Source organism: Poecilia formosa, unplaced genomic scaffold (assembly GCF_000485575.1).
Source record: "Poecilia formosa unplaced genomic scaffold, Poecilia_formosa-5.1.2 Scaffold665, whole genome shotgun sequence".
NCBI classification, from domain to species: domain Eukaryota; kingdom Metazoa; phylum Chordata; class Actinopteri; order Cyprinodontiformes; family Poeciliidae; genus Poecilia; species Poecilia formosa.
This window is the reverse complement of record NW_006800604.1, coordinates 31,758-44,321: the sequence shown is the minus strand read 5'-3', so window position 1 is coordinate 44,321 and position 12,564 is coordinate 31,758. Positions and strand designations below refer to the sequence as shown.

The window sequence follows — 12,564 nt, the reverse complement described above, 5'->3', positions numbered from 1 at the left end:
CAACTTTGTATTAAAAGTGTCATAATTTACCGAATGACGCTTTATGACAACAGTCATAAATATTCATGAAGGCTTATTGATGTTCATGACAGGTGTTATGTCAGTCTTATTCAACCCCCTTCAAATAAAGTGTTACCAACCTGAGAAACCACTGATTGGACAATAAGCGTGAATACGTATACTCCGAGTCCTACTTACCTTGGCGCCATCTTGAAAGTGGCAGTGGAGAGAAGACTGTGTTGCCAGTATAATACAAATAAATTTGTTGGAGCCTATTAAGAATTAGATTAATTTACTTTTGGCTAAATTATTAATGTTACAGATCTAAGGTTATGTGAATGGTAGATCTATTCTTGTTTATTTATTTATTCATTTGTGTTGCTTAGACCCTCCTCCAGTCAGTCAGCCTCCTGCAGTGATTAACAAGCAGAAGCAGCTGCTGTGGTTGATCTGATTGTTTGGTGAAGGAGTGAGGAGCGAAACAGTTTTTCTACCACAAATTAACCTTTAAATTTTTTGTATGAAGTCAACTAGGAGAATATTTCTGTTATTTTTATAAGTAAAGAAAATACTCTCTTTGAAACCTGAAAACCCGTTCAAGCAATAACTTCTGGTTCAAAAGCACTGTCGTCCAATCAGCGATTTCTCAGGTCTCCAACTGGGACATACCCTTTCTGTTTTGTTAATATTGTGTTTTTAAATTTGTTGAAGTGGTTTGCACCTCAGGGCCACCGTACCTGTGCAAGCGTTGTCATAATATTATAACTGTCACAAATAAAAAGTAAAATTAAGTATATTACTTAATAGTATACAAATAATTTCAGAATTGTAGCCCACCATTTATATGCAGAAGTCCCAAACGCCGCTACGCACTGCAGAATCTTTTAAAATTAAGACGCAGAAAATGTTTTGTAGCAGGTTGTTGAACATTGTAGACGGTCCTTAAGGACTGGTCTGCACATGGAGGCCATTCTTATTTGAAGGACGACAATGTGGCTTAATTAAAGTAATCACGCAGTCTACTGTTCAACTTGCCGCGGTTATAGAGATGTCCATTCTATGTTTAAACACCGGTTCGTTTGAGACATATTGAGAGAGGAAGGGCGAACTGACCGACTTTACTACATCTGGGTAAAATAGCATAGCACTACTTTCGAGCTCTAAATCTGTGGTTATTCTTTTTTACGCCTTTAATCAGAACGAACAGCAAAAACGTCAAGTCCCGAGACTCTTGTTTTCGCCGTCTAACGAGTTACAAAAGCATGACTACAAGCACGGCCATTTAACGCGAGCTAAGCTACTAGCAGCTATGTTAACGTTAGGCAGAGTGAAGAAAAACTTACAAATATAATAAACAGATCGCAGTGATAAAGTTTTCAGTAAAATCCCTTCCTGTGGTTTGTCTCTGACCAGATAATGTTGAGAGAGATTAATAAACTGTTAAAGCAAAGACTAACCTGTGCAAACGATGACTGCTTTCCTCCAATGTCACCGTGGGACAGTGGTCGACTTGTGCAACTACGAACGTAAGTTCTTTGCATCATCACGTCAAAGCTGACGAAGTGTGGCAGGATATGGCAGGCCGATTTAACATAAATTCGGTTTTGTCTAACTGTCCATATTACATTCCAGAGATATCTAAAATTCATTTTGACTTGACAAAACTACATTTTGACTACCCGCAATGGTAATTTAAGATGTCTGCTTTTACATTCTGACTAGTAAGAATAATAATTCAAGATATATCTAAATGCATTTAGACAAGCCTAAATTCCTTTCTATCTCTAATGACGTCTCCTGATTTGTCATTTGACGTAATACATAGAGGCAATCATAACCCTAATCCTCTTGAACCTAATTATGACTAGTCAAAATTTAATTTTTAGGTATTTGAATTAATTGCAAATTGCACCAAACAAAAGTATAAACATTGTTTTGCACTCATTTTAATGAACTCGATTTAAAACATCCATCCATCCATCCACCCATTTTCTGTACACCCTTGTCCCTCAGTGAGGTCGGGAGGTAGATCTAAAACATTTCAAAAATAATTTCTCTCAAATATCTGTGATAGGTAGCACTTATCCTCCATCCACCCATTTTCTGTACACCCTTTTCCCTTAGTGGGGTCGGGAGGGTTGCTGGTGCCTAGCACTTATCCTTTGCATGAATAATTAATCCCACCTCACAGGTGTGGCATATCAAGATGCTGATTAGACAGCCTGGTTATTGCACAGGTGTGCTGTAGGCTGGCTGGCCACATTAAGTCACTGAAATCTGAAATGTGCTGTTTGCTTTATTTGGGAGGGTCTTACAAAAAATATAAATGCAATACTTTTGTTTTTGCTCCCATTTTTATTAGTTCAACAATCTAAAACATTTTTCTATATAAATGAAATAATTTCTTTCAAATACTGTTAACAAATCTGTCTAAATCTGATCGTGAGCACTTCTTTAGATAATCCATCCCACCTCACAGGTCTGGCATATCCAGATACTAATTGGATAGCATAATTATAGCACTGACTACAATAAAAACCACTGTGAAATGTGCTTTCAGAGTGGCCATTATCTGGTTTGGTGACAACTTGCCTCACGCAATGCAACATCCATTACATAGAGTTGATCAGGTTGTTGATTGTGGAATGTAGGTCCACTCCTCTTACATGGCTCACATGTCCAGTGAGAAAGCTGGCCATGAAAGAACTGGGATGTTTTCAGCTTCTAGGAATTTTGTGCAGATTCTTACAAGATGGAGCAACATGCTGCAACATGAGGAGATAGTCGTGGATGAATGGCACAACAATGGGTCTCAGGATCTCTGTGCCTTCAAAGGCTATCAATAAAGGTACTTGTTTGATGTCCCTGACATAGACCGGCCCATACCATAACCCCGCCACCACCATGAGCCACTTCATCCATGGGCCACTCAGTCCACAATGTTGACATCAGCAAACGCTTGATCCACCCCCTACCACACACACTGTCTGTTGTCTGTCCTGGGATGGTTTACACATGGTCTGCAATTGTGAGGCCAGGTCAAAATCTTTGAAACGCTTTAGGAGAAGGCTTATGGTAGTGATGTGTCTTCTGTGCCAAGGCTTCGGAGAATGTGTCTAGTACTCCCGGAGGATTTTTATGAAGTGCGTATTGAGGCTTGTGTTGATGGAACAGGTTGTGACGTTTGAAGCCTCGCAAGCGGGCCGTAACCACGTAACTGATTTAGGAGCTGGATCTGTTTGCTTGCAGATCAAAAGAAATGTTTCACCTGCCACATTTTTTTGTTTTAGGATTTTATTGCGTGTGCGTTTGCAAGTCATTGCATGAACCTAATTTTTCCTTGTCTGGCAACATTTTGATTTCGCCAAATAGTTTCACACAGTAACAATAAACCATTCCCTATAAACATAAAAAAAACAACACTGTAGATCCTGTGTTCTAATTTCTAATGTTTTAAAAGCACACCTGTGCTGAGGTGTGCTTTTTATCTTTCTGCAGAAAGTAGCTTCCCTTCGCCTACGGGTGGGGGGACGGGTCCTGACTGTTGTTTGTGCTTATGGGCCGAACAGCAATCCAGATTACCCACCCTTATTGGAGTCCTTAGAGGGGGTACTGGAGAGTGCCCCTCCTGGGGACTCCCTTCTTCTACTGGGGAACTTCACCGCTCACGTGGGCAATGACAGTGAGACCTGGAGGGGCGTGGTTGGGAGGAACGGTCCCCCCCGAACTGAACTCGAGTGGTGTTCTGTTGTTGGACTTCTGTGCTCGTCACAGATTGTCCATAGCGAACACCATGTTCAGGCATAAGGGTGTCCACATGTCCGTCGGATAGTTGAACCTCGGATTCAGGAAGAGCAGTGTGGTTTTTCAGACTGAAGAAGGAGTCCTATCGGGCCTTTTTGGCCTGTGGGACCCCTGAAGCAGCTGAGAGGTCTTGGCAGGCGAAGCAGCATGCGGCTCGGGTGGTTGCTGAAGCAAAAACTTGGGCATGGCAGGAGTTTGGAGAGGCCATGGAGAAAGACTTCCGTTCGGCTTCAAGGCGATTCTGGTCCACCATTCGGCGTCTCAGGAGGGAGAAGCAGTGCAGCACCAACACTGTTTATGGTGGGGATGGTGGTGCTGCTGACTTTGACTTGGGATGTTGTGGGCCGGTGGGCGGAATACTTCCAAGACCTCCTCAATCCCACCAACATGCCTTCCACTGAGGAAGCTGAGCCTGAGGACTCTGGGTCGGGCTCTCCAATCTCTGGGGATGAGGTCGCCAAGGTGGTTAGAAAGCTCCTCGGTGGCAGGGCCACGGGGATGGATGAGATCCGCCTGGAGTTCCTTAAGGCTCTGGATGCTGTAGGGTTGTGTTGGTTGACGCGGCTCTGCAACATTGCATGGAAATCGGGGGCAGTTCCCCTGGATTGGCAGACTGGGGTGGTGGTCCCCCTGTTTAAAATGGGGGACCGGAGGGTGTACTCAAATTACAGAGGGGTCACACTCTTAAGCCTCCGTGGTAAGGTCTATTCAGGGGTCCTGGAGAGGAGGGTCCATCGGATAGTTGAACCTCGGATTCAGGAAGAGCAGTGTGGTTTTCATCCTGGTCGTGGAACACTGGACCAGCTCTACACCCTCTGCAGGGTCCTGGAGGGTGCATGGGAGTTCGCCCAACCAGTCTACATATGTTTTATGGACTTGGAGAAGGCGTTCGACCGTGTCCCTCGGAGGGAAGAAGGGAGCAGGAGATCAACAGGCGGAATGGTCCAGCATCTATCGTGAAACGGGTGCTGTACCGGTCCATCGTGGCGAAGAGAGAGCTGAGTCAAACAGCGAAGCTCTCAATTTACTGGTCAATCTACGTTCCCACCCTCATCTATGGTCATGAGCTTTGGGTCATGACCAAAAGAACGAGGTCACGGATACAAGCGGCCAAAATGGGTTTCCTCCGCAGGGTGTCTGGGCTCTCCCTTAGAGATAGGGTGAGAAGCTCGGTCATCCGGGAGGGACTCAGAGTAGAGCCGCTGCTCNACTCGAATGGTGTTCAGTTGTTGGACTTCTGTGCTCGTCACAGATTGTCCATAATGAACACCATGTTCAGGCATAAGGGTGTCGATATGTCCGTTGGATAGTTGAACCTCGGATTCAGGAAGAATAGTGTGGTTTTTCAGACTGAAGAAGGAGTCCTATCGGGCCTTTTTGGCCTGTGGGACCCCTGAAGCAGCTGATGGGTATTGGCAGGCGAAGCAGCATGCAGCTCGGGTGGGTGCTGAAGCAAAAACTTGGGCATGGCAGGAGTTTGGAGAGGCCATGGAGAAAGACTTCCATACGGCTTCAAGGCAATTCTGGTCCACCATTCGGCCTCTCAGGAGGGAGAAGCAGTGCAGCACCAACACTGTTTATGGTGGGGATGGTGTGCTGCTGACTCTGACTCGGGACGTTGTGGGCCGGTGGGCAGAATACTTCCAAGACCTCCTCAATCCCACCAACATGCCTTCCACTGAGGAAGCCTAGCCTGAGGACTCTGGGTCGGGCTCTCCAATCTCTGGGGATGAGGTCACCAAGGTGGTTAGAAAACTCCTCGGTGGCAGGGCCCCGGGGGTGGATGAGATCCGCCTGGAGTTCCTTAAGGCTCTGGATGCTGTAGGGTTGTGTTGGTTGACGCGGCTCTGCAACATTGCATGGACATCTGGGGCAGTTCCCCTGGAATGGCAGACTGGGGTGGTGGTCCCCCTGTTTAAAATGGGGGACCGGAGGGTGTGCTCAAATTACAGAGGGGTCACACTCTTAAGCCTCCGTGGTAAGGTCTATTCAGGGGTCCTGGAGAGGAAGGTCCATCGGATAGTTGAACTTCGGATTCAGGAAGAGCAGTGTGGTTTTCATCCTGGTCGTGGAACACTGGACCAGTTCTACACTCTCAGTAGGGTCCTGGAGGGTGCATGGGAGTTCACCCAACCAGTCTACATATGTTTTGTGGACTTGGAGAAGGCGTTCGACCATGTCCCTCGGAGGGAAGAAGGGAGCAGGAGATCAACAGGCGGATTGGTCCAGCATCTGTCGTGGAGCGGGTGCTGTACCGGTCCATCGTGGTGAAGAGAGAGCTGAGTCAAAAAGCGAAGCTCTCGATTTACTGGTCGATCTACGTTCCCACCCTCATCTATGGTCATGAGCTTTGGGTCATGACCGAAAGAACGAGGTCACGGATACAAGCGGCCAAAATGGGTTTCCTCCGCAGGGTGTCTGGGCTCTCCCTTAGAGATAGGGTGAGAAGCTCGGTCATCCGGGAGGGACTCAGAGTAGAGCCGCTGCTCCTCCACGTCGAGGGGAGCCAGTTGAGGTGGCTCGGGCATCTGGTCAGGATGCCTCCTGGACGCCTCCCTGGTGAGGTGTTCCGGGCACGTCCCACCGGGAGGAGGCCCCGAGGAAGACCCAGGACACGCTGGAGGGACGATGTCTCTCGGCTGGCCTAGGAACACATTGGGATTCCCCCGGAGGAGCTGGAAGAAATGGCTGGGGAGAGGGAAGTCTGGGCCTCCCTTCTTAAGCTGCTGCCCCTGCGACCTGATCACGGATGAGGTGGAAGAAAATGGATGGATAGATAAACCTGCTGATGCTTTTGTTGCTTCATCCACGCTCTGTGAGCATGGGTATTTTCCGTAGCAGATGGAATCATCTCAAAACAGAAAATCCACCTAAACTCGGGCACAGTTAAAGTTTCTATTTTTAAGTCATAAACAATGTCATTTTGTCAATAGTGAATGGAGTAACAAGCCAATCACAACTCTCTCCCCTAGCTCTGGTCAACATCCCAGCAGTCAATGCACGCTCTTTCAAAAGTTATGACTGTGATAAAACAGCACATTTCATGGTGGCTTTTACTATAACCAGCCTACATGGGCAATAATCATGATGTAGAATCAGCATCTGGACATGCCACACCTGTGAGGTGGGATGGATTATTTATGCAAAGGAGATGTGCCATCAGACTTAGATTTGTGAACAATATTTTAAATAAATTATGTTTTGTATATAGAAAATGTTTTCAATCATTGAGTTCAGCTAATAGAAATAGGAGCAAAAACAAAAGTGTTGCATTTATATTTTTGTTCAGTGTATTAACTCAGCAACCAAAGGATAGACAGCTTAACTTGTAGAACTGACCTGACCCAAAGACACCTGAGGCTAACTTGCATAGCAATTTGGTCAAACCATTTACACACAGTAGGAAAAACAAAACTAATCATTATCTAAAATGGAATAATCTAAATAAACCCAAAATATCACCTTCCTGTCTAGGAAATGATTGGTCCTGTTGAGCTGGAATTGCAATCCCAACATTATAATCCATTGATCAGACATAAAAATAATTCCCACCAAATGCTCAGCCTCTGGAAATTTCCACTATTATTTGTACTTTGATTAGGAAAGATGCTTCAGTTTCACACAACAGAGACAGACTTAAAGCTGTTGGAAGACAAAAATTAAAAAATCTAGACAAATATAAAGGATAAGAGCCAACTTGAAATCTGAGAAGAAGAGATTTTAGAAGAATTTTTCAGGAAGCAAATCAAAACATAAAGAATGCTGTCTCTCCCAACATGCACTGCACTCGCAAGACACTAAAACAACTGTCTTTATGGTTGAATCATTATGACATAAAAACACCACAGCTGGCAGAGTTTGGGTATGATTTGTACCCAAACTCATAAACAGGATGAGTTTGGGTACAAATCATTTCAATAACAAAAAAAAGCTTACAATTAAATAGGATTTAACTGTGAAAATAATGGGTCTGACAAAAACTTTGTGACAATATTGCAAATAGTAATTTTTGGAAGTATGACTTATTGAGTGAGGCTGTCCCAGTTTCATCAGCAGGTATCAATAGAGTAATGAATGAAGCATGGAGTAAACCTTTGGTCAAAGCAAAGGGCTGGAAACGTTCATTGCCATCACAAGTGAAGGGTGTCGATGACGGTCTCCTTTAAAGTCAGCAGTCTTTGTCATGATTGGTAGGCGACTGAGGCAGAAGGAGAAAATTCAAAGGCTCAGGAAACCTTTGCAGGTGTTCTGAGTTAATTAGTTGATTAGGGTGTGACACCATGAGTTTCAATTACCGTAATGTGATTTTTCACAATATTAAAATTTTCTGAGATGCTGAATGAGTTTAGCTTTCTGAGATGAAATGAAATGAAATGAGATGATTGGCAATAATTATTGCATTTTTACACAATATCCTTATTTTGGTCTTCCTATATGAATATCGTCTTTTGTCTTTATTTTAGCTACATTAATGTCTGAGCATGTGAAAACATCAAATTCATTGTGCAAACAAACTTAACCAATAAAACCGATTCTCAGAGAGCTAATTCTCAATAGAAACATTAAAACATTAGAAAAACATTTCTAATGGTTTTACTTACAGAAATCAGAATGAAGGAAGAAGAATACATATGCAGATTTCACAGATGTTAAATTGCTATGCAAATATGACACAAAATATGACACAGGCATTAAAGCACTGTGTGCATACAAAACAATACACTGATGTTTTTGGTTGACAATTACAAAATATGGAACAAATTCAGGAAAAACATACTTTTATAAGGATTTGTACATAAAAGAGAAAACATGTGAAAGTAAAACAGCCAACTTGGAAAGCAGATTTTAAGACACACTGACATAACAGCCACATATCCACTACTGCTTTATGTAGTTGAATAAACTACAATGCAGCAGCATCTACCCATATCAGGTAAGATTAACCTGACCCTATAGTTATTTAACTTTAGCATGAAATGAAAAGGTTAATGATTCATTATAAATAGGAAAGGGTAGCAAAGAAAATATAGCTAAGTTTTGCTGTCTTGCAATGCAGAAAATATTTATGGTATAACAATGTGATGGCATAGCATGACAATTTCAGTGTCTTCTGCTTATCTGGATTGAGAGATTTTCTTTGATTGCATCAGTTAAAAATACATTTGTATTGCAAACAGAATGATAAAAAGCTGTGTGACAACAGTATATACGAATAAAATAAGTAGGAGTTTTGTTAATAGTACTTTGCTGATGCCATAAAATTGCGTGCGCTCTGTAAATAAATTCTACTTCATGATGTTTGATCAACATTTATAACCATAACTCTTCATCCACAGTGACAGAATTAAGAACACTGATACTCATTTCCCAAGACTGAGAACTGCTTTTCTCCTTCAGAATGTCCAAAATGCTCAGATGACATCAGTTGTAGAAGTCTGGCCACAACCAAAACATTGAGACTGTTTCCCAGAACTCTGTACTGCTGGATGATTGAGATATCCTCTGGAAAAGCTGCAGAGAAATTAAAGAATAATTTTGTCAAACAATATAACAGGTAAACAATAGAAAATAAACATATTAGCTTGATAAAGAAAGCATAGCAATTTTAAGCAGTTACAAAGTTCACTTTACACAACTAAAATATAAATAATTTTTTACTTTGCAAGCTCACATTTAGCCTCTGACTGGTGTTCAGACTTTGTTTTAAATTGATGGCACAGTGATCGGAAATATGTGCTACTTCTATTTTTCATATAACTACTCTGTATGGATCCCATCATATCATCCTTGTTTTACAGCATTATTGTGGCTGTGTGGGGCAAAGTCAGACATCACGGCATAGCCACGCGTGACACTCTGGAGGCAGTTTGCAGCATAGTGTGAAGCAGCCAGGATAAGGATCGGTGCCTCTAAATCAGAGGCCACAATTCTGAGCATAAAAAGGAGTGTCTTCTCTGGGTTGGGGAAAGAGGTACTTTTTCTTGGGGTCTTGTTCACGAATGCGGGAAAAATGTAGCGGGATATCAATAAGTAGATTGGTGCAGTCTCTGCAGTGAAGAGGGGGTTGTACCGGTCTGTCATGGTGAAGAGAGAACTGAGTGAAAAGGTAAAGTTCTCAATAAACTAGTTGATCAAGCAGCCAAAATTAGTTTTCTCTGTAGCGTGTCTGGGCTCTCCCTTAGAGATAGGGTGAGAAGCTTGGTCATCTGGGAGTCGCTGCTCCTTCACGTTGAGAGGAGCCAGTTGATGCATATATGAATCCAACACTCAAGCTTTGAGGTGTACACACAGCAAATACAAATACAGATTGAAACTTTAGCAACTGTTTATGTAGGAGGCTTTTCAGGGTTATCATGATGATGCCTGAGGCATAAAGTTGCCACACTATTTCTATATGAAAATAATGGGCTAGAAATAATTTAAAACTGAGTGAACTGAAATGTGCGGAGATGTGTGAAATGGAAAATATAAAAATTTTAACACAGGCAGATCATGTGGAAAACAAAATCCTGACATTTTTGACTTACAGAAACTCTGAGGGAAGCCCATCAGGTTGGCTACTTCTCTCGGAGTAAAATAACGTAGATTTAATTTTAACATTTTCTGGAGCTTCTCCTCTTCAGTCAACTGGTCCAGATTGGTAAACACACTACTAATCTGCAAAGCACACAAAGAGAAATTTCACTTTGATGACATACCGGTGTATACGTTGTGTGATTGTCCAAGTGATGGCTCCAATTACATTAGAACTCAGCTCAATTAACTGGAACTAATCCAGAAGGCAAATGTTAGAAGCCAAGGATACAGAATAATGACACTTGTCGAGAATCAGTGACGTTCAGGTCAGATGAATGTGACCTGGACGTCAGGAGAAACATGCGGTCATCGGGCCGTGTCGATGAATGACACCTCTGTATATCGGTCATGCGATTTACCCTTACACCATCACCGAACCCAAGAATTAAGAAGTCTAAGGAGGTAATAGTGGAATGAGTTTCTAGAAAAGCTACTTTAACAAACACCATGAGCTTTAAGACTTATCTATACCAAAAACATTTACACTGTGGCTGAAAGTAAAAACTACATACCTCATTTTCCATGCAGCACTGTAGAACTGATCCAGTTCCTTCCACATACCTTCCATAACTACGCAAAAAATATCACAAAATAATTCATCTTGCATGTAAAAAATTCTATACATATTAATAGCTGTTTTTATGAGCAAGTAAAAATAAAAGCCAAATCAAACACAGAAATTTAGCTAAATGAAAACTTGGTTTGTTACCACATCTTTATGAAAGAGGAGCAACAAATTGTTTTGCCTTCATGAATTTGACACAGTCTTTAATTTCTTTTTAATTGCACATCTGAGTTTGCGTATATGCTAAATTGTCAAAAGTATTGGGACTCCTCTTTAAATCATCGGTCACTGCCATGAATTCCACTGAGTACACGCTGCTGAGTCCAGTCATAAAATTTCCTTCATGAGATGATTTCTACAAAACTATGACTATTAAACAAAAATATTAACGTGAAATAAGCAATTGCATAAATACAGGAAGAAAGTATTTGGTCTGTTTGAGAACAAAATTGAGCTTTTTGACCATCAGAGAAAACACTATTAGATGGATCTGAAACACTGCATATCACCATAAACATACCATCCCCACTGTAGCACATTTGTAAAAATATAATATGCTGCAATAAAGGGCGTAGGAACAAGTTTATCATTGGGGGGTACACATATCGGAAACCTGACAGATCCGTAAATCGCTTGAGCAGAAATGTCAAATCATGGTGTCATCAACGCGTTACTCTAATCTGACCCCTTGTAATGAGTAATCTATTGTGTTACTATTTACAATCCAATAATCACATTAAAGTTACGTATACAGATCACGTATTTGTAATTTTTTTTTAGAAAACACATATTGTTGCTTTCCTCTTTTTCCTTGGGAGATACATTTCATGTGTAACACCAGCGAGACAAACATAAACGATGGAGGGAAAAGAGATGCACATTTTCTAGCTCAGTGTTTCCCAACCCTGGTCCTCAGGGCTCACTGACCTGCATGTTTTAGATGTTCCCCTGCTTCAGCACACATGATTTCAATTGTTGGCTGATTAACAGGGTTTTGCTTAATTGCAATCATCTGCATGGGGTGGGTTGAAGCAGGGGAACATCTAAAACATGCAGGTCAGTGAGCCCTGAGGACCAGGGTTGGGAAACACTGATCTAGCTGATGGATTTTTCATAGAGTAATCAAATTACTCTTCAAAGTAACTATGCCATCCATGGTAATAAATTAACTATACTATATATTATATGTACGTAGGCCTGTCACAATAACAAATTTTGATTTTTGATAAAACAATGTTATTGTTGTTTTGAGACCATTTTTAAGTAATAAAATGTTAATGGCAAAATAATAATGCAAGAACACAATCTGAAAGATCAGTAAACTTTGAATTATAATGAACATTTAACACAGCAACTGGAAGACATATCGTCATAGTCTGACGTCATCTAAGCCCCGCCCCCTCAGAACAGGAAGTGGCTTTTTTTTCTTTGGAAAGATCCATCTCTGGCTCTTTTGACCTAATCAAGATGATTCTGTGTTGGATGACAGATAACAAGTTGGTCTCACTTGCTTTAAAGTGCCAAGAGTTTTCCACGGAGGGCGTGGCGAAGTGACCTGTAACGTCATTGCATACGTTTGGCTCTAATTCTACATTTTCCAGCTGAGCTGCATCAAACTC

The 12,564-nt window shown here is 41.9% G+C and overlaps 2 protein-coding genes and 1 long non-coding RNA gene across 6 annotated transcripts in view; 1 reads left to right on the top strand and 2 right to left on the bottom strand.

Moving 5' to 3' along the window:
* The window catches only part of hccsb (holocytochrome c synthase b), a 25,653-nt gene extending 23,989 nt beyond the window's left edge, over positions 1 to 1,664 (bottom strand). Inside the window, exon 1 of one of the 3 annotated variants that reach the window (XM_007542215.2) lies at positions 1,458 to 1,664. In XM_007542215.2, the coding sequence (XP_007542277.1) occupies positions 1,458 to 1,649 (192 nt within the window). In that variant the 5' untranslated portion in view covers positions 1,650 to 1,664. The remainder of the gene's footprint in view (positions 1 to 1,457) is intronic. The other 2 variants (XM_007542216.2, XM_016666138.1) reach the window with 2 other exon arrangements.
* A 440-nt stretch (positions 1,665 to 2,104) lies between these two features.
* Positions 2,105 to 3,423, top strand: LOC107834564 (uncharacterized). The gene is made up of 2 exons (XR_001660358.1): positions 2,105 to 2,823; positions 3,230 to 3,423. It is a non-coding gene; the product is annotated as an uncharacterized LOC107834564 (long non-coding RNA).
* Positions 3,424 to 8,348: 4,925 nt separating this feature from the next.
* trdmt1 (tRNA aspartic acid methyltransferase 1) overlaps positions 8,349 to 12,564 on the bottom strand; it is a 20,094-nt gene continuing 15,878 nt past the window's right edge. Inside the window, exons 9-11 of one of the 2 annotated variants that reach the window (XM_007542212.2) lie at positions 10,893 to 10,950; positions 10,332 to 10,461; positions 8,349 to 9,315 (exon numbers count right to left, since the gene is read on the bottom strand). In XM_007542212.2, the coding sequence (XP_007542274.1) occupies positions 9,149 to 9,315; positions 10,332 to 10,461; positions 10,893 to 10,950 (355 nt within the window). In that variant the 3' untranslated portion in view covers positions 8,349 to 9,148. Of the gene's footprint in view, positions 9,316 to 10,331; positions 10,462 to 10,892; positions 10,951 to 12,564 lie in introns of those variants that run through there. The other variant, XM_016666137.1, reaches the window with a different exon arrangement.